Genomic DNA, 19636 nt, shown 5'->3' with positions numbered 1-19636 from the left:
TCTCCTCATGTGCTGCCAAAGAAAGAAAACACTATATTATAAAATCTGCATAGAGGAGACCAGGAAAGTTCTGATTTTCCCCCAACGAGGTCTTTTGATGCTTCTTGGGAAATATTAAGTATCAAATTATTTCAAAATAACCTGATGGCTCCATAGTGGTGCTGCCTCACACCGCGGGTAGGAGAAGGGCCTGCTGGGTGTCTGTCCAGAGACGGGGCTCTTTCACTCCCTGGCTAGCCTGGCAAACAGCCAGCTTACTGTTGTCACCATGAAGCGCTCGAAATACGGGCCATCTCTGACCTCCTGGGTGCTTCTGGCAGCAAGTGCAATAAGCAGCGCTCTAAGCCAGTGTCCGACGAGGCCATTCAGTCAGCCCCAGACACGCCAAAAACTTGAGAAAAGCATTTCTTTCACTTTGAACTGGTTCTGTCCCATGAGAAAGTTACTGTTCAGTCACAGAAAACAGATCTAAGATTTCCAAACCCCTGTGAGACAGATGCGGGCTAGGTTTGAGCCATGTCACTGATCATGGTCAACAGAAGCCACGGCGGGTCCCATAGGGACCGCCCACACCCAGGGCCCAGGGTTCGCATTCCTGAATGAGCCACTTTCATCCACTGGGAGGAGCTCTGTCTGACCCAGCTCTCCTCGTGGTCTGCTGGTCTCAGAGGGCATGTTCAAGTTCGAAGACGGAGCAGGACGGCCGAGGCAGCCACAAGTGCATGCCCGGCAAATCGGGGTCCAGGAGGGTCTGAAGGAGTTTGGAGAAGGGGTTGGTTGGAAGGCTCTCTGATTGGGTGGGCATGCCAAGGGGGGTTCGTGGTGTGAGACCTCTGATTCTGTGGACGGCCCACTGTCGCCTTCCTGATTTTCACAGACATTTCTGCTCACACTGACGCTTTTGCTGAATGAGACCCAAAAATCTGTCCCCTGAAAGCCCCCTCATTTGTGTTCAGTTCCTTCATTGGCCCGTGGGACCCTTTTCTCATGTGTCTGCCATTCTTGCCTGCGGCCCCTCTGCTGGGCGCAGCCAGCGCTGTCAGTGGACAGCGTGAGGGTGGTGGGCACCAGGGGAAAGCAGCTTCCTCAGAGACCCAGAATGGCCTGGAGCCTGACCCAGTCCCCTGAGGAGCTCACAGTCCTGATGTCACAGCAAAGACATTCTGAGAGAAAGGACACAGACTGTGGCTTTTGGAGATAGCAGAGATGAGTCTGGAGGCCAGGGGGCTCTCCTCCCACCTTCAGACAGACAGACAGATCTACTCCAAAGACAGCCTCCCTGGCCACAAACTGCTGAGGGAACCTTGGGAAGAGCTCACAGGCTGCCCCACTGCAGGCCAGTCTGGCCTGGAAGGCCGTCCTCCAGAACCCCACAGCTAGGCACCCGCCACCAGCACGAGGCTTACCTTGGACTGTGGGCTGAGGGAGCGGATGGAGGGGACGGCGATGAGGGCGAAGCGCTCGTACAGGTACTCGTTGGAGGAGCTTCCCTTCAGGAGGGCGAAGGGGATGAGGTAGAGCTCCCCCTCCAGAACCAGGACCAGCTGCCGGTGCCGGCCCACGGGGCCGCTGGAGTGCATCAGGCCCTGCGGGGAGGCACGGGGCGCCTGAGTCAGGGCCCAGCAGGCGACAGCCTGCCCACATGGGGCCTACTGGGCCGCAAACCACATGCACCCGAGAAGCACCTGGCAGGCCCAAAGCGCCCACGCGGGGAGGGTGGGTGGTGGCTTGGGGCGCTGCCCAGGGTAGCATCACCAAGTGGGGGCTTTCTCCTGTCTCATGGACCCTGTAGTAAAGGAGGTTGGGGGCCAGTCTAAGTCTGCACGGCAAGGGGAGAGACCGGGTCACCTGTCAAGAACAGGGATGTCCCACAAAGACAAGGACTGGCCCCAGTAGGTCTATAGGAGGCAAGGAGTTGTCCCAGAAAAAGCCTTGTGAGTCATGGTGACCCCCGGAGGGCCAGGCCAGGGGATGCTACACTGTCCAGAAACCCTAAGAGCAATGTAGGTGTGACTCTTCTCACGAGAGGCAGTGACACTGTGACCCCCAGACTGGGCTCAGGCCGAACAAGAAAGATCAAGCGGATGTTGCTGCTGCATGAGGAGATGCCACCCAGAGCCTGCTGGGGAGCGCGGGCCCAGCTCCGGCTCTGGGGGTGGTCACGGCTGGGCTCCTGTCCCCCCAGCTCCCTCTGGCTGACTGGGCGCAGTGCCCACCAGGGCGCCACTGTGCTCGGCGGGAGTGAGGGTGCATGCCTGATCCGCCTGACTGCTGCCCCGGGTGCTGGGCTGAGGCTGGCACATGGCACTCCGCTAACCCAAAGTGACACATGCCTGGCGGGCCCGTCAGTCTCTACAACCCCCCTTTGGCTTTTTCTTTAAAAAAAAAAAAATTGTGAATGCATCTAAAGAAAGCAGAAATAAAAACAGGCCAATTTGCTGGTTGTTTGCTTTAAAAGCTATTTACCGAGAAGGGGTAAAAGAATCATTGTACGACCCAGGAAGGAGGAAGTGGGGTATGTCACACTGCTTGCTGTGGATTTCTGGATTGGCACAGGGAGGTGAGGCAGACGGGGGACCTGCAGTCAGCTCCTGGGCCTGGGGGGAGCCCCCACCGTGGCCACACTGAGGCCCTCCCTGCCCCAGGCCCTGGGGAGCCACTCTGGTCTGTGCCAAGCAGACCTGGAAGGTGGGCCAGAGGAGCTGGGCGATGGGGTCCTGACCTCAGTGGTGGGTCACAGCTGGGACAGTGATGACCACTCCCAGCTCAGCGAGGGCTGTCCCCCTGATATGCGGGCAATGCGGGGACTCAGGCCACCTGCCGTGTGCAATACCAGACCCACCCCCAGCTGATCCAGGGTCACCAGGCATTTGTGGGACAAGATGACAGCCCCACCCTCACAGGCTTCCCCTGAACCCCCCTGCCAGGGCCCAAACCCCGGTAAGTGTCTGTCAGGTGCCACCCCACAGGTCACTGATTTCCCTGGGATACACGCCACTCTCGGGCAAGTCCCCAGTCACAAAAGCATGCATGCACGTGAACTGAAGGCCAGCAGGGCAGTGTCAGGCAGGGTAGGCTTGTGACTGGGACCTGGAAGCCGCTCATAGAGGTGCTACTGGTAGGGTCTTTGTAGGCACTCTGCACGCTCTGCCTGCAAGACCTTATCTGGGGCATCAGCCTAAAGACAGGTGAGGTCCTGTCCCTGCAGGTCACATGGTATCTTCTCTGACAAGGAATTCTGACCTCTCTGGGGGGCAGTCCATGTGATGCTGGCCTGGGCAGAAAAGGCCCAGGGCGGTGCGGGGGGGCGGGGCGGGGCAGTAAACAGACAGCAAGTCTGGGGAGAGACACGGAAGCCAGACTGTGGAGGACCCTGCCCAAGTTCAGACAGGGAAGCGTGGCTCCCCCAGGCTCTAAGCACCTGCCATGCACATTCTCCATGGATGAACCTCCAGGGAAGTGTCTGGAGGCAGCCTGCACCACAGGAGATGGGGCGGTGCGTGCTGGGGCTGTGCACGCTGATTCAGACAGCGAGAGACCCAGGGAGAGAAGGGAGACTTGCCGGGACTTGGTAAAGAGTGACCTCAGTGGTGAGGGGAGGGGAGGCTCTTGGAATTCTAGCCTGGAGATAGGGAGAGTTTGCTCTGAATGAACAGAGTACCCCAATTCAGAGGTCTGGGTCCTCCCGGAATGGAGGCTCGTGGCTAGGGCTGGGCTGGCTCCCGCACATGGCCCTGGGTGAGAGCCCCACAGGGGACCCCTGTCTGGGCAGGAAGGAGGCGAGCGCCAGCAACCCTGGCCTGCGGGTAGACAGGCTGCACAACAGACTGACAGCTTCAGTTAAAAGACGGCAGGAAAACGGATTGAACCTGTTGGAAAAGATGGCCTGGGAACGGTCTTCTAAAGTCTGCCTCCAGGGTACACGAGCATTGCCCTTGTTCTGAAAGATCAGCTATAATCCAATGTGAACTTGAAAATGGAAAATAAAGTGATGTCTCTATCCAAATTACATATCATCCATTAGATAGAAAAGGAAAGACAATTCAGGGAAAGGCTTCTCTGCGTCTCCACCTGTCAGTCTAGAAAGGGTATTTGCTGGCTTCTTAAGTCCTGGGTTTGAGAGATAAAAGGGCTCAGCATCAGCCCCACACCAGCAACTAACAGAGCCCAAAAAATTCCAGCAAAGACTCGGAATTTCTGACCTCTGAAGTTTCTAGAAATGGATCTTTTGAAGGAGACCAAGATATCAAGGGCAGGGGTGCTGAAAGACTGTCTATTCCCCTGGTGACCCTGCCCGTTTCAGGGTGTTCCAGGCCCAGGATGGAATTGGGGTCACGGAGTGCCCCAGCAGGGAGGCCTGGGAGCGAGGGGACTTGGGCTAAGCCCAGTCTTCACAGAGGGGGAGGGCTATTCCTTTAGCCAGCATGGGCAGTGGGCACCTGCTGGTGGGTGTGGACAGCTATTGTCACTTTACAGACCCTCAGCACCCGCCTGCTGCCCCATCAGCACCTGCCCAGTGACTAGATTCCTGCAGCCGGGTCTCCTGTAGAGGGAGCTTTGTGCTGAGCTTCCTCAGTGGAGGGCGCAGAGGGACGATGCCAAGGGAAGAGGATTTCCTGCTGGCCCAAGTCAGCGGTGTGTGTGCACGGAGACACACAGCAGAGCCCAGACTGTGCCCGTCTGTGACCCTGCTGATACCCTTCCCTCGGTCCTTTCCAAACGACAACCCTGGCCCGCGCCACCCGTGCTCTAGGCAGGCCGCCTGCCCAGCAGGTGCCTGGACTCTCTCTGCACACCCTTGCCACTGGAAGCAGATCGTCTGTCCTGCCCCCTGCGGAGGGCGGCCTTTGCTCACCAGCAACTCAAGACCAGCTCCAGCCCGGCCAAACCGGCCAACATCTCTGCTAGCCAGTGGGCCGAACCACATACCTTTCCCAGGGTCCATCCTTTCCTGGGTAAAGTTCCTCAGCCTGAGAAAACCACAGTTTCCTTCAAGCTGACTGCTAGTCTTTGGCCACAGGGAATAAGTCTCTCTATCAAACGTCCCCTGGTTGATCTACTGTGTTTTTGGTCTCCCGCCTGAGCACTACAGCATGCACATCCATGACCTCACATGGGTCAAAGCGGGGCGCGGTGCCATGGGGCCTGGCAGCCAGTGGGCAGTTGGGGACATACTAGTCAAATGTGAACTCACGACTGTCTGTAGGTTCTTGAAATATGGTCAACATAGGCCCTATAATTTTTTTTTTTAAGATTTTATTTATTTATTTGACAGACGGAGATCACAAGCAGGCAGAGAGGCAGGCAGAGAGAGAGGAGGAAGCAGGCTCCCTGCTGAGCAGAGAGCCCGATGCGGGGCTCGATCCCAGGACTCTGAGATCATGACCTGAGCCGAAGGCAGTGGCTTAACCCACTGAGCCACCCAGGCGCCCCTAGGCCCTATAATTTTTATAGCTGACCCTTGAGCATCACGGATTTGAATGGCGTGGGTCCCCTTACACGTGGGCTCTTTTCAACACACACAGGACAGGGCTGTAAATGTATTTTCTCTTCCTGAGATTTTCTTAATGCCATTTTCTTTTCTCTAGCTTCTCTGTTGTAGGATTGCAGTATATAAGGCATATGACCTATAAAATCTAGGTTAATCAACTCCTTGTTACTGATAAGCCTTCCAAGCAACAGTAGGCTATTAGTAGTTAAGTTTTGAGGGAGTCAGAAGTTCCATTTGGATATTTCACTGCACCAAAGACGGGCACCCCACATTACATAGGACCCATGGTGTTCAAAGCTCAACCACACTGTTATTTTTTCCTGGGTCTCAATTTCCAATATAACTCACCCCCTTTCCCTCTGGTGTTTATAAACATGCACGGAGCCAAAACATGTAAGGGGCCCCTCTGGAGCATCCAGCTCCAAACTTTGACCCAGGAACCTTGACAGACCAGTGTCACCACCATCCATCCCTTCCTCGTGTCACCGTCACCATCATCCACCAGCTGTTCCCTGAGTGCCCGTGACGCCTGACACCTGTGGGGTCAGCCACCCGACAGTGACCCTGAAGTCCACTTTCTGAGTCTGCAGTTCTCCGAGGCAACTGCCACAGATCCTGAATATATGGTTGGTGGAAATTTTGGATGCAATCACCATTTCTTCAGCGGGGCCCTATACAGACGCATGGTGACCAGCAACACTGATCCGTTCAAAAGCACTGATACCAGCACTTGACGTTGCAAGTGTCCTGGCTTCTGGTTTAAGAGCTACGTGCTCCATGCAGGTCACCATGGTTCAAGGGATCAGTCTGCACCCTCCCCGTGCAGTGAGCTTCGTTTTCACTGGAGGACATGGGAAGCCACTTGCTGTGTCACAGCATCACAGGCCAGGGGAATAAACATCCCGGAGCATGATGGGGGGAGGGACAGAAAACTCCTGGGTTTAGGAGTTTCCAGGCAGATTAGGTTTGGGATCAAATAGACCCCACAATGATTACAGAAGGAAGAACTGGCAGGCATCTGGCTACTGCTGAACTGGCTTACAGGCCTGGGTTTTTTTCCCGGACCCACATTTTTGATTGAGTGAACTGGTCAAACAGAACTTTTTTAAAATATAGAAACCTTTTCTGTGATGTTTCCGGGAGATCTTGGCATCAGAGGTGGATGTAGAGAGCTGTAGCAAGTGTCACCGTGGGGAGTAACCCTCAAACCACAACTAAAACCCACAAAGACCACAGACCCTGTAATCCAACCAGAAATGCAAGAGTCAAGGTCAATGCACTCGACGAGATTCTTTGGCTGCCCCAACAACAAATCGCTGGTTTGCCGGAAGAACCAATGGAGGGGAGGGGTTTGGAATTCGGGAACTGGAGGAACGTGACGAAAGGCCAGCCCGACCCAGAGGGGTCTGCCTGCCACCAACGTCCAGGCACACCAGAACTCCAGGTACACCAGCCACACCAGCCAGAGGGTCTGCCCATGGACCTCCGGCCGACAGCTGGCCTCTCATTCTTGGCTGCTGTGGGGAAATGAGCCCGCGCGCTCCCATGGACAGGCATCCTCAGGGTGGGGCTGAGACGGCTGCTGTTGCACATCCGCCAGAGCAGAGCCACAGCCCAACAGCGCTCGCCCAGAGAGGAATGCTCCCCTCCCGGGAGGCCGCTCGCCCATCGGGCCGCTCTCAACACCAGTTTCAACTTTCCAGGCAGCTTCTCGCCTCCATATTTCCTTGTCCTAGTTGGTTGTGGAAATGCTTGCTGTTCTTGGGTGATGTGTGTCCTTATTTGAATATCACAACAGATGTCTCACTCAGAAATCAATTAGACGGGCTGGTGGCGGGGATGCCAGCCCCGAGCGTGCCCCAAGCCCTGAGCAGGCCAGTCTCGAGGGCCTCGGCCTCTGCTCCATAGTCTGGAGTGCAGGGCAGATTGTTTCTGGGGACAATTATTCCCTGACTATCTCCAAACGTTCTATCCATTTGGAAAACGGGCACCTAGATGGGCTGTCTTGTCTCCGGAGGCATCTGTTCTGAGGTGAGCTGGTTTATCAGGCTACTTGATTTTGCAAGAATCCTTTCCCCCAGAGCTGAAATTAAGGGCAGGCCCCAGTCAGAGCTGAGCTCTGCCCCTGCCTTGCACGTGTAGGTGAGAGGTCTGGGGTGAATTCCCAGAGCCCCAGTGTTTAGGAAGCAGTTTACCAACCTAACCAACTTGAACAGCAAGTTTAAAGTAAGTTTCTGGGGGTCCTGAAACAGACGCATCCACATAAACAGGCAGTGACCTTAATCCAGAGCAGAGGTGGCCGAGAAATACTCCTCCTCATGATCAAGGTCATTCACTCTTGCTACCTGTCCTGCAACTACGGTTTTATGACTGTAGATGTAGGAAACAGGGAATTTCAATAAATGGAAATAATGGCAAAGATGGGACTATAACTAGAATGAGACCAAACTCCAGTGACGCTGAAAGGTTCCAAACTCTGGACCTCTGGAGAATGAGTCACCCAAATCCAAGGCAATTTCCTACTCTCCATCTGGCTTCTTGATCAGACCAGCTTCTGGCTTTGGTGAAGCCCTGTCTGCAAACTGAGGGGGTGATTTTGGGACCTCACTGAGCGAGCGGCTTCCCCTAGAGCAGCCCTGGGGGACCTTGTCACATCAGATGCATCTTCTGGAACATGGCTGCTGGCACATACTTCTGTGTGATACTGATCCTGCCGTGGGACAAGACTAGTCCAGGTCTGTCCCTTCACCATAGACAGGGCCCAGAGGCACGGCTTACTGTGTTTTGCTCTATTAAAATGATGGAAAATGAATGCCAGGGATGCACACAGGGTCCCAGTCTCTTTCACATGAAACCCTTGCAACTTTTCTTTGGTGACATTTTCTCCTGTGGGTATTGGACAGGGCTTGACTTAATGTCTGCTGACGGGTTACGTGCAGACGTGGCTGGGCCCTCCTCGCAGACAGCTGGGCAGGCTCGCCCCATCCTGACAGCAAAGGACGGCATGCTTCCAGGAAAGAGGCACGACCGTGTTTCCCTGAAGCCAAATTAAATCAAATACTGGTGCAAGCCGACGGTAAAATATTCTTCTGTTCCACTTTTCATACTGTCTGACCTAGTCCCTTAGCCACAGGACTGGGGCTACACAAAGGCACTTGTTCAAATAATTATAAGCCCCATGTGAAGAGGCTAATCGTTTTAGTCTTGAAGTGTCAGAGACTCGTAAGCTTGGACTTTCGGTTTTGATTTGTATTTTCACTGGAGATGTGGAAAAGGGTCTGGCTGGGCCTGGCAGCGGACAGCGCTGGGAGCGGGCAGGTGGATGGTGTCGTGTCGCCCTCTAGTGGCCTCTGCAGCAGGAGGAAGGCCCAGCCTCCTCCTCTCTGCAGCCCACCCAACCTGAGCACCGCCTGTGAGCCTCAGACACGGGACAGCCACGTACTCAGCCGCCTCCTCCGCCTCCAGGACGGTGTGGACCCAACACACGCCAACAACTGCTTGTGGATCGAACAGATGAAACTGTCAGTCGGGTGTCTTTACTGAAACACAGCGGATGGCTACCGCTTGCCAAGGACAAGCTCTTCCTCTGACCGTTTGCTTTAACAGCCTTTGCAGGGTTTCACTCTGCGGCTCATGCAAGGCAGCCACACTCGTTCACAGTATTTGGACACCTAGGTCACAAGAGAGAATACTTCTTCTCTCCAGAAGTCAGGATACGCTTCCCAACTGCATGGCTCCCTCCACGATGAGACTGTACCCCTGAAGGCGGGCACCTGGGGCCCCCGTACATCTGTCCCGAATCGCAGGCTTTGGGGCACTGGCACCATCTGGTGGCCAGGCCCTTCCCTTCCCTGGGCAGCTCCCCTTAGGAAGCCCGACTTCGTTCCCTGCTCTAACTTGTTTAGGGCTATAACTCTTCCCCTTCCCAGCAGCCCTGGAGTGTCTAGGCACGAGCTGCACTATTACCACAGGCACATTTTTATTCTTTAAGTCACAGGGGCAAGTCTTCAGGGAGGAAAAGCACAGCGCAGCTTTCATAACCCCACAGGCTCCCCAACAAGGACAACTCAAGGCTGCAGTACTTCTCTCCTCGGAGGAAGTACTAGATGGCGAGAGGGAGGGCTGCCTCTCCCCACCCCCAGCTTTGGACCATTCCATAAACTTCACTGCGTGTCAGCATGTACCATGCCCTGGGCCAGCTCCTGGGGACACAGAGATGAGGAACCATCCTTGCTTTCAGGGAGTGTGGGGTGGGCAGCAAGGGGGAGGAGGGGAGGCATGCCACCAGCTAAGTTCTGAGTCCAGCGAGAAAGTGGGTGCCATGAAAGACATGGGGGCATAGAGGGGACCCAATAGCAGGGAGGTGGAGGAAGGCTACAGGGCGGTGGGAGAAGAGGGCAAGGAAGGCTCCTAAGAGGAGGAGACACTCGATCTGGGCCAGAGAGGTGAGGAGCTTGCCAACTCCACATGACCTGAGCCTCCAAGGACACGCTGGTCCCAGCCGGTCTCCAGCCTGGCCCCCTGTTCCCTGCCCCCGTCGCCAGCCCCACCAGCCCATTCCACATTTGTGGGACAAGTCATCTGGGACCTGGACACCAAAGGGGAAGTCCCAAGGACCCCAGAAGGCCCAAGTGAGTGAAAGAATGGAGGGTCCAAAGAGCCTTCAGAGGACCTGAAGAGGGATCAGTGCAGAACGGAGCTCAGGGCGAGCAGAGCGTGGGAGTAAGTCACCAAAATGGTCTGCTCGGCCATCTGAAGACCAATCAGCCCAAGGGTGTAGGTATGTATTTCTCCCCAGGATGCAGCACATAAATCATGCTAAGTTAGCGTGGCCTCTGAGATGCTCTGAGCCGGGGCACTCTCAGCAGCCTTGGCCCTTGGTTAAAAGAGGACACCAAGGGGACAACAGACCTAAGAAGGATAGGACAGGGTGTGTTGCAGGGAAGGAGAAGACAGGCCTGGGCCTCTGTGCTGACGGGACCAGAGGCCCTGAAGTGCTGGAAGGGGCAGCGATGTGGGCGCGGTGGCCCCCTCTCGCCAGAGCCCTCTTGCCGCTGCAGCTGTCCCATGCATTCCTCACACGCCTCGAAGCCCAGCCCTGCTGGGACCTGACATGCTCTGTGGTATCGTCTCATTTTCTAATGAGGACACAGGGACTTGAGGAGGAGAAACTGCTTGGCCAAGATCACCCATCCAGGGAAGGCAGCATCAGACTTGAGTCCTAACTGCCAGCCCCCAAAGTTCTGGGCTCCTCACCACCCCCTGGGTCCCTGAGTGAGGGAAGTCTGCAGGGCCTTCAGGCAGGCAGCCTCCTGAAAAATACTGGGCTGGCTGACACCCATTCTTGGCCGGCCGGCTAGGGAAATGCATAAGCAAATATTTCCAGGGGATGAAGGCGTCGCTGTCAAGGTAGGGTTTTCTGAGGACACACTTTATCTCTGCCAGCTGGCTGAAGCAGAAGAGCGAGCCGCCGAGGGGCCACCCCATGTCTGTGAGACAAAACTCCCACCCGGTTGCAGACAGCTGCTAGGACGCGTAGGCCTGCAGCCTGCTCTCCAAGGCCTGTCAATCACACCCTCCCCACCCGACAGCCAGGCCCCCATGACTGCCGGCACTCTGGGCTTTCCTTGGGGTGGGTTATGGGCTGAATGCTGGTGTCCCCCCCAGATCCATATGTTGAAACCCTAATCCCCAGTGGGATGGTATTTGGAGGTGGGACCTTTTGGAATAACTTGGTTTACAAGGTCACAAGGACAGTCCCCTCACAATGGAGTTAGTGCCCTTACAAGAAGGGGGAAAGGCCAGAACGACCATGTGAGGACACGATGAGAAGAGGGCTGTCTGCAGCCAGAAGGAGGGCCTTTGCCCCACAACCGAACCTGCTGGCACCCTCGCCCCGAACTTCAAGCTTCCGGAACCATGAGAAATAAACGTCTGTTGTCTAAACCGCCCAGTTCACAGTGTTTTGTTAACAGCAGCCAGAGCTAATACAGTCATACACGAAGCCATCTGATAGGCTCACTATTCAGATTCATAAAACCCACAAGCCCTTTGGTCTCCCCCACCCGGTGAGAGTGCCATATCTGGACTGAAGGATGGTATCCAAAGTCCAGAGACACCGAAACCCATCAGGAGCCATTCTCAGCCTTCTCGAGAAATCCCAGCTGGAAGGGTGTCTTTGACGTCAGACTCTGCAATGGAGTCTGTGACTCTTGACAGTGGCAGAGGCCAAGGGATCTGTTCTCAGCGGAAAGTAAAGCCCTGCTGAGAGCCTCGAATGAGAGGTGGAGATGGGAAGGCCTTCCCAGCAGGATGAGGTAGGGCTGTGTACACCCCTCTTGCCATCTGCTCGGGGCTCACACAGATGGCGTGGTTCCTTCTGACAACTGTGGAGATGGGCCCAGCCCTGCGCTTCCCTTGGCCCCAAAGTCTGATGAGAAGATAGGAGGGCATCACCTCACCGGGTCCCTGACGCAGCCGAGGCCAGATTTGTCTGGCTGGAAAGGAGCAACGCTAGGCTTTAACCTGGCAGCCTGAACCTGGGGCGTCTCCCCCTTACAAGCAGCCAGCAAAGAATGCGCTTCCAGACACTGACTGGAAAGCTGGAGAGAGATGTGCGTCCCCGGTTGTCTCAGGAGCCCATTTTATATCTAAGGGGCACATGTGGGCACTGAATGGGAAACGATGAGTCCTGACGCCTCGAAGCCCCTGGGCCCCAGGGCGGGGGGACACTTACCCCTTCCATGGGCGCTATGAGCAGGTCGTACAGAGCACGGAGCGGGGGCCTGGCGAACGAGCTCTGCCTCCTGGGGAGAGAAGAGGTCCCGTCCTTGATCGGCGACATGGTGTTGCTGACCAAGCTCGTCATGCTCTGGCAGCTCCTGGGGAGAGAAGGGCCGGGGGAGTCAGCAGGGCCCACGCGGGGCCCGCGGGGCCGCGCTGCTCACTCCGCAGCGCTCCAGGTCCTGGAAAAGGCAGGTCAGAGGCTGCACAGCAGGGCCCAGCCCGGCCTCCCTCCCGGCTTCGCCTTCTTCACCTTCCTTTCAGGTAATTTTCACAGAACAGTGAGCACTGACAGAAACCGCAGGGTAAACCAGCTGCACACAACAGCTTACATTTCTATGGAGTTTTTCTGCATAATCAGATGTCCCAAAGTGCTGTTCAAAGGATTTAATTACATCCTCGTGTGAAGCGATTGTGTGCAGGCAAACGTGAGGACCATTAGAATCAGCAGCAGCCACCGAGCGGACAGGGAGGACAGTGCTCCCGGGCCAACTGCTCTCTCGGCAGGAGCCATGGACAAGACCAGGGGTGTGCCGGCCCCAGCCCGGGGCTCGGGTCAGTGGCCGGGAAACTGCCTGGGCCCCGGCGAGCTACAGGCCCCGGCCCTGCAGCTCCCACGTGGTGGGTCCGCTCGAGGGTACTTGCAGACTTGGGCTTTGCTTTTGGCTTCTGTGCGGGGGTTGCCAGGCAGTTTAATCAGTGCAGATGGCACTCTCGATCCCAAGAGCTCGGAGTTTCACACTCCCGAAACAGGACAAGACCATTCATTCCCTTAGAAAGTGGTTCCTGGGGTGCCTGGGTGGCTCAGTGGGTTGCACGTCCCACTCTTGGTTTCAGCTCAGGTAATAATGGCACGGTGGTGGGATAGAGCCCCACATCGGGCTCCCTGCTCACGACGAACTTGCTTGGGATTCTACCCCCTGCCCCTGCTTGCTCTCGCTAAAATAAATAACCAAATAAAATCTTAAAAAAAAAAAAAGAAAAAGAAAAAGTAAAAGAAAGAAGGTTTCCTGACCACCGGTTACCTGCCAGGCCCTGCTGTCAGCCCTGGGGGCCTCCAGAGGCCACATGGCACAGGTGAGCATGCGGGTTTCCACTGAAGAAACCAGGCTGCCCCCTACCCGTCCTGCGGCCTCAGCACAGCCTTGGGGGACATTCTCTGCATCATTGCTGGACAGTCAGTGGTATCTTAACCTTGATTTAGACACAGTGTACATTTTTGGAGTCTCTGCTATGTCCTCAAGGACACTTAAGGAGAAAAAAATGGATAGTCTATGAGATATACCTCCAAGTTTTGGTAAATACTCTGGATCACGGGTGGTGGCAGCTCTAGTGTTTCCTGAGAAAAGACCAGAAGGCAGCTTTCCCTCCTGGGCCTGGCCAGGATCCATGACCATTTGTGTTTTCAAGGTATGGTTTCTTCCCCAGGCTTCCCCCCAACTCTTTTCAGCTTTCTCAACAATGTCCCCCTTGACCTCAATTCCAGGGCCATGCCGCACCAAGCCGGGAGCGCCCTCAGCAGCCACCGCCCCCGTAAGAGAAGAGCAGAGGACTTGGAGGCCTGGGAGCCTGCTCACGTCTGTGCCTCTGTCTCGCCCACTCAGGAAACGCGTCATTCCAAGCTACTGGGGCTGTGGCGCATCTTTGCCATCGGTGCCAGTGAAGCAGAGATCGCCCTGCAGTGACACTGAGAGGCGCACTTAATTCCACAGAACACGCCGCAAAGAGCAATGGTCCCCTGAAGGAGAGAACCAAATTGCTCTCCAGAGGAGATGCTCTGGCGGAACATGCAGTGTCTGTCACGGGCCTGTGTGCACCCTCATCCTCGGCAGACAGAGCTCACAGCCCCCAAAGCCCACGCACCTCCCTTTCCACCCCCTAGACAGGTGCCTCCCCAGATAGCGGGCTTATAACCCCCGGGGGGCTCCTGAGTATGATTAATCCAGCTGCAGGTGTCCAGGGGGAGTGCCACATCCCCAGACAGCATTTGTGGCCACAGGTGCTCACCATGACTGGTGGGGTACTCCCTGGAGGCCTGAGCAGGGCATAATGCTGGCAGGGGGTGGTGCCCAAACATGGTTTCTGGAAGTGGCCAAGGCAGTGCCTGGGAAGAAACATGTCTGTAGGGACCTAGGGAGCTGGGGAGGTTTCTGGGGGCAGACCTGCTGGGTGCAAATCCCAGCCTGGGGCTCCAGACCTTGCTTTCTGCACCTGCACAAAGGAGAAATGCTATCCACAGGCACGAAGCATCAGGATTGGCGAAAACATCCAGCACGGAAAGTTGTCAGGAGTCTCAGCTGATGGTGAGTGAGATAAAGACCTGGCAGGAGGGAGGGGAACATGGACAGGATTCCAGAGCACAAGCACAAATGGCCATGGTGTCTTTTGACTGAAATCCATGAAGTTCCAGAGGCATCTAAAGGGTCCTACACCACTAACCTCTTCCATATGTGGCCCTGCCCATGATGGGGCAGGCCTGTGGGGTCCTTGCACCAGGCTGCGAGGAAAGCGGGCAGCTCCAGTAGAGGTCTGGGGACACCAAAGTCACAAGACGCTGACCAACTGCTGGTCAGGCAGAGCCAACAGAGGGCTTTCTGGGAGAGGGGCTTTTGATGTGGGCACCACCATCTGGAGTTAGCATGCCCGTGGACAAGGTGGAGGCCATTCCGAGCTGACGGAACAATGTGGGGGAAGGCACAGATGTTGGGGGACAGAGACTGGAGTGCCTGGGGTGATGAGTGTGGGGGACAAGCACGCCAGGTGGGCCTGGGGCTCTGGGATTGTGCTGTGGGGAGGCCAGGTACCACCTTAAACATCAGGCTTGCCTGAACAGGAAGCTCCTGCCCCAGGCTAATTCCTTACCTGGCAAGATCAGAGGAAGGTCGTCAGAGAATGACCCTTCCCTGAGAACATTCCCAGTAGTCTACAGGGCTGGACTTTGCAGAGCAGCCGTGATCAGGCCATGTGACACCCCACCCTCACTCCTGGCCAGTCTGATGGAGAACCCGTCAGATGCCTTTGACCAGGGCTGGTAAATACACAGTCGATCGAGGCATCTGTTTGCTCCAAGCAGGTTTCCCGGGACACCCTCTCTGAGCATCTGTTTCCAGGCAGTGCAGACTCTTCAAGAACCAGGACCTGGTCACACAAACCTGCCAGGGGCTAGGCCCCTTGTTCAAGCCTCAGCTGAACCCCCCTCCCTGTGGCACCTTGGTCTTGTTCTCTCCCCAGCTGTCAAGCCCAAGCTTACATCATCAATCCCTGCTAATTTCCACCCCTGGATGCCGTGTGAGCGTGATCTCTCACACTCTCACCCTAGTCCCTCCCTAGTGGGTCACGGATGAACCATTTCCAGAGCAACAGCTCCCAGGCCCTGATTCCTGCCTGGGTGGGCACACCTGGACCCAGAACGTGGCGGCTTACACTGGTCAGCCAGGAAGCCCCAGAGATCAAGCCTCCGATCTGTGCTTCTGTTCGGGGGAGGACCCCTATCCCTAGAGATGCCATTTTCTTTTTTATTTTTTGTTTTTTAAATTTATTTATTTGACAGACAGGGATCACAAGTAGGCAGAGAGGTAGGCAGAGAGATGAGGGGGAAGCAGGCTCCCCGCTGAGCAGAGAGCCTGATGCGGGGCTCGATCCCAGGAACCTGAGACCATGACCTGAGCCGAAAGCAGAGGCTTTAACCCACTGAGCCACCCAGGTGCCCGAGATGCCATTTTCAAGTGAAAAACAAAAGCCCCCCAAATACTCCATTCATGTTTAAACAAAAACCAAACAACCCGAAACCATCATTTGATTAAAACTAGATTTTAATTTAATTTTAAATTAAAAATCTACTCACTGCTAGGAAACCGTTGAGGCTCTTTTGACCCACGGCTCCAGCCGCCAGAGCCGGAAGCTCGACAGTCCTCCCCGCAAGCGCCCTGTGTGCCTGCAGCTTTCAGGTGCCATCACCTGCCCTGGACAGGGGGCACTGTGGACACAACCACTGCGGAGAGGATCAGAGTCATGGCCAAATGGCAGCAGGTCCCCCAGGGCTCTGAGCCCCAGCTGGCAGTGGTGGTGGGTGGGAACTGGTGTGTGGCATGAGGAGCCCTGGGCTGTCCTCGCAGGCACACCTGCCTCCTTCCTGGTGCAGCGACCACATTGTGAAAGAACGGCCACGGGGTGGGCCAAGGATCCTCCATGGGGGGAGCTTGCTGACTGCGCCGCAGTGCCTTCTGCAGGACCTTTCAGCCTGGCTGCCTTCTCTCTGCCTCGGAAATCTGACTGGAAGACAGAGAACGGTGCCTTCCACTTCTCAGAACGGGAGCACAGACACAGCTGCAGACACGTGCCTCATGGCAGGAGGGTGAGCCCCAGGAGGGCGCATCTAGACCCCTGCCAGGTCTGCTGCATCCACACCCCCTCAGGGCCCTATAGTTGTGGTTGTTCCTCCTTTACAGATAACGAACTAAGGCTCCAAGAGAGTAAGAGACCTGTACAGGCCAAAGAGGAAGGTATGAGCCAGGCAGACCTCCCACCTGGTATGGGAGGGGTCTTCGTGCCCCCTCCCCGCCTTCAGGACTCACTGAAGGACCTGCCCACCTGCACTTGCCTCCGACCCCCACCTTCCCCGCTGCTGGGTCCCTACCGGTGGAGCTGACTGTAGGCAGCCCCTCCTGGGAGCCGCTCTGCTTCCAGCATTTTGGGAGCGACCCGGCTGTCGGCATTCACAGCTGCACCACCGCACAGCGCCAGCAGGTGGCACTGGCCCCCTTTCCTCAAGGCCCGTCCATTTATTGCTAGGGACCCCGCGGGGCTAATTGACAGCCTAGCTCTCGGCAGAGAGATTTTCTCACACCACACCGTCTTTATTAGCTCATTCCTCAGATGATTTTTATTAATTTACTTCTGGAGAAATATTCGTTTTCTCCCCTGCACGGCTGTCTGGGTGGTAGCGGGGGAAGGAGAGGCAGCAAGCCTGGAGGCAGGGAGGAGGGAGCCCGGCAGGCAGGGCGGAAGCTGCCCGACCTCTGCAGGAACAGAATGCAGGGCCGGAGATGATGTGTGAAGCGCTACCGCTACCGAGGAGGGCAGACGCATTGGGGCGTTGTTGATGTCTCCGCAATGATGACAAACACCAGGCGGCCTGGGCGGCCCCTGCTGCTCATGAATCTCCTTCCACGGATGAAGAAATCTATTCCCCAAAAAGGACGAGTTCTAACTGGGACGGGCCTGCAGAAGACCCTGGGTGCTCAAACTCGCTCCGGCTCACATAAGCAGACGCCCAGCCGTGGCTGTCCGGGCTGGGCGTGTGTTCCTGCCCAGTGAACGAGCCAGGCCCCAGGGGAGGCGGAGGGGGACACCACGAGGCTCCACCCAAACTGCAGGCACCACGCTAGTCGCCCCTCCCATCAGGGCTCCGTTGGAGGGGGCAGTTAGGTCACTGGGCACACAGATGCACATGCTAAGCACCCACCCCTCCATACAACGCTGGGTTCTCATGCTTTCATGTTCAAAGATGGAGAGAAGACTAGCAGGTGAAAACAAGGGAGCAGGGGCCGGACCCTCCCTTGGGAGAGACTACAAAGGGGCCCCGCTCAAACCTGACCACTCCAGGGATGGCCAGAGCCACTAGGCCATGAGATCCTGTCCCTCCTGCCTCTGCGGTGTGGAGAGAAGAGCCAGCAACCCAGAGCTTAGTGTGGCCAAAGCACCGGGAGGAACCAGAGCTTCACAGGGATGGGCTGGCTTTGGCTTTCCACTACTCACATCGGACCCAGAGATAAGTAGCCCTTCACAGGGCATATCCTGGTAGACTGTGAACAGGATTCCCCAATCTGGGGAGGAGGCAGGAGCCACTGGCAGAGCACTGGGGAGCAGAGAGGAAAGGTGCCACAGCATGAAAACGCAAAGGGGCAAATCTGATGGAGGGAGGAACTGGCTTTGCTGGGGCTCTTCTCCTGAGGGTGCCCGAGAAAGTAGCTGTCCAGCTTCCTGAGTGACTGCCCCCACCCCGGAAGCCCACCTGGGGTGACCGCAGAGAGGCATTAGTGAAGGGGAGACTTGCTTCTTGTCTTCCTGGAGCTTATAATATCCTAAGGACAGAGGAATGCCTGAGACAGTCCCAAGTGTGTACGCACTCGTGGCCTTGAAGCTTGAAGGCAGGCAGAGGGTTGAGGCAGCCTTGGAGTGGGTTCTCTTTTTCCCACCTCTCTCCCCGGTCCTACCCCTCTAATCTCAGTTCCCCACCAGGCACTCGGGGCCTTCCCGTCTCTCTGGGCATGGGGCTCTGGAGGAAGCTGAGCCAGGAGGGCTTATGGCAGGGCACACCAAGATATGACATCTTCAGAACCACCAGAAAGGAGGGGGGAGGGAGGTCCCCATATGGGACATCTCCCAGGATGGGCTAGATCGAGGCTGTGACGTGCGCAGGTTATGGGAATCTTTAACACAAGGTGGGTTTCCCCTCGCAGGCCCAGACCCTCCGCTCTTACAGGGGAGCACAGAGATAAGCTTCCTGCCTAAGGCCATGAGGTCAGGGCAGTGTCCTTCGGGGAGCCCGAGGCCTGGTGCTGTTTTGATCTCAGGCCCGAACCCTCATCTGGAGTGCATGCTCTCCCCCAGGATGACAGATACCACACAGACCGCCAGTCTCCAGGGACCCTCTGTGAGCAGGACCTAAGCTCCTGGTCAGGGCCATGCTGGGGGGGGGAGGGAGGAGCGAGAAGGCTGCTGCCCAGAGTGGGGAGCTTGCTCCAAGTGGGGCTGCCTTTTCTCAGCTGTATTTCTGACTTGGCTCCTCACCTTCTCAGGATGTCTTTATCAGACAGTTTCACTTTCTAATGGCCGGGTTGGGCAGCTTACCATCAGGGCTCACAGCCGCAGGGGTGAGCCATGCCTGTCCTGGGCCAGAAGGAGTGCTGCCTCTGCTCCTGTCGAGCCCGGAGAGCCCCTCCCCCTTGGTCAGAGGGGTCCTCCCCCTCACAGCGAACCCTGCTCTTGGACGCATGCCCACCAGACAGTGAGCTGAGCCCTTTGCTTCCTTCCTCCCCGCCCTCAGTCCTGCCCAGGATGCTTCAGATTCCCCTCCAGGGCTCCGAACTCTGAACTGAGTCTTCTGAGGGATTGGAGTTGGCCTGAGATTTGAACAAGTACCCGGGGTTTAAGGCACCAGTGGAAAAATTAATTGGCAAATCCATTATATTCAAGTAGCCAGAGATGCCTCAATTCAATTTAAAAAGGTCTCTGATAGCGTTCAGTGACTCTCTGCTGAACATCTCGCACGAAGGGCTGTCTCCTCTGGGAGAGGAGGGCTGTCAAAGGCATTTTAAGTACTTCTTCAGGAAGCTGCCAGTGCTTTCTGCCTGCTGGCCT

The 19636-nt window shown here is 56.3% G+C and overlaps 1 protein-coding gene across 2 annotated transcripts in view; it reads right to left on the bottom strand.

The window, feature by feature from the left end:
• The window catches only part of TTC28 (tetratricopeptide repeat domain 28), a 424481-nt gene that overhangs the window by 18727 nt on the left and 386118 nt on the right, over window positions 1-19636 (bottom strand). For both annotated transcript variants that reach the window (XM_044244012.1, XM_044244011.1), the window contains exons 13-14: window positions 12228-12372; window positions 1407-1586 (exon numbers count right to left, since the gene is read on the bottom strand). In XM_044244012.1, the coding sequence (XP_044099947.1) occupies window positions 1407-1586; window positions 12228-12372 (325 nt within the window). The remainder of the gene's footprint in view (window positions 1-1406; window positions 1587-12227; window positions 12373-19636) is intronic.

Source organism: Neovison vison, chromosome 3 (genome assembly GCF_020171115.1).
Source record: "Neovison vison isolate M4711 chromosome 3, ASM_NN_V1, whole genome shotgun sequence".
Taxonomy (NCBI): domain Eukaryota; kingdom Metazoa; phylum Chordata; class Mammalia; order Carnivora; family Mustelidae; genus Neogale; species Neogale vison.
This window is presented reverse-complemented; position numbering and strand designations above follow the sequence as displayed.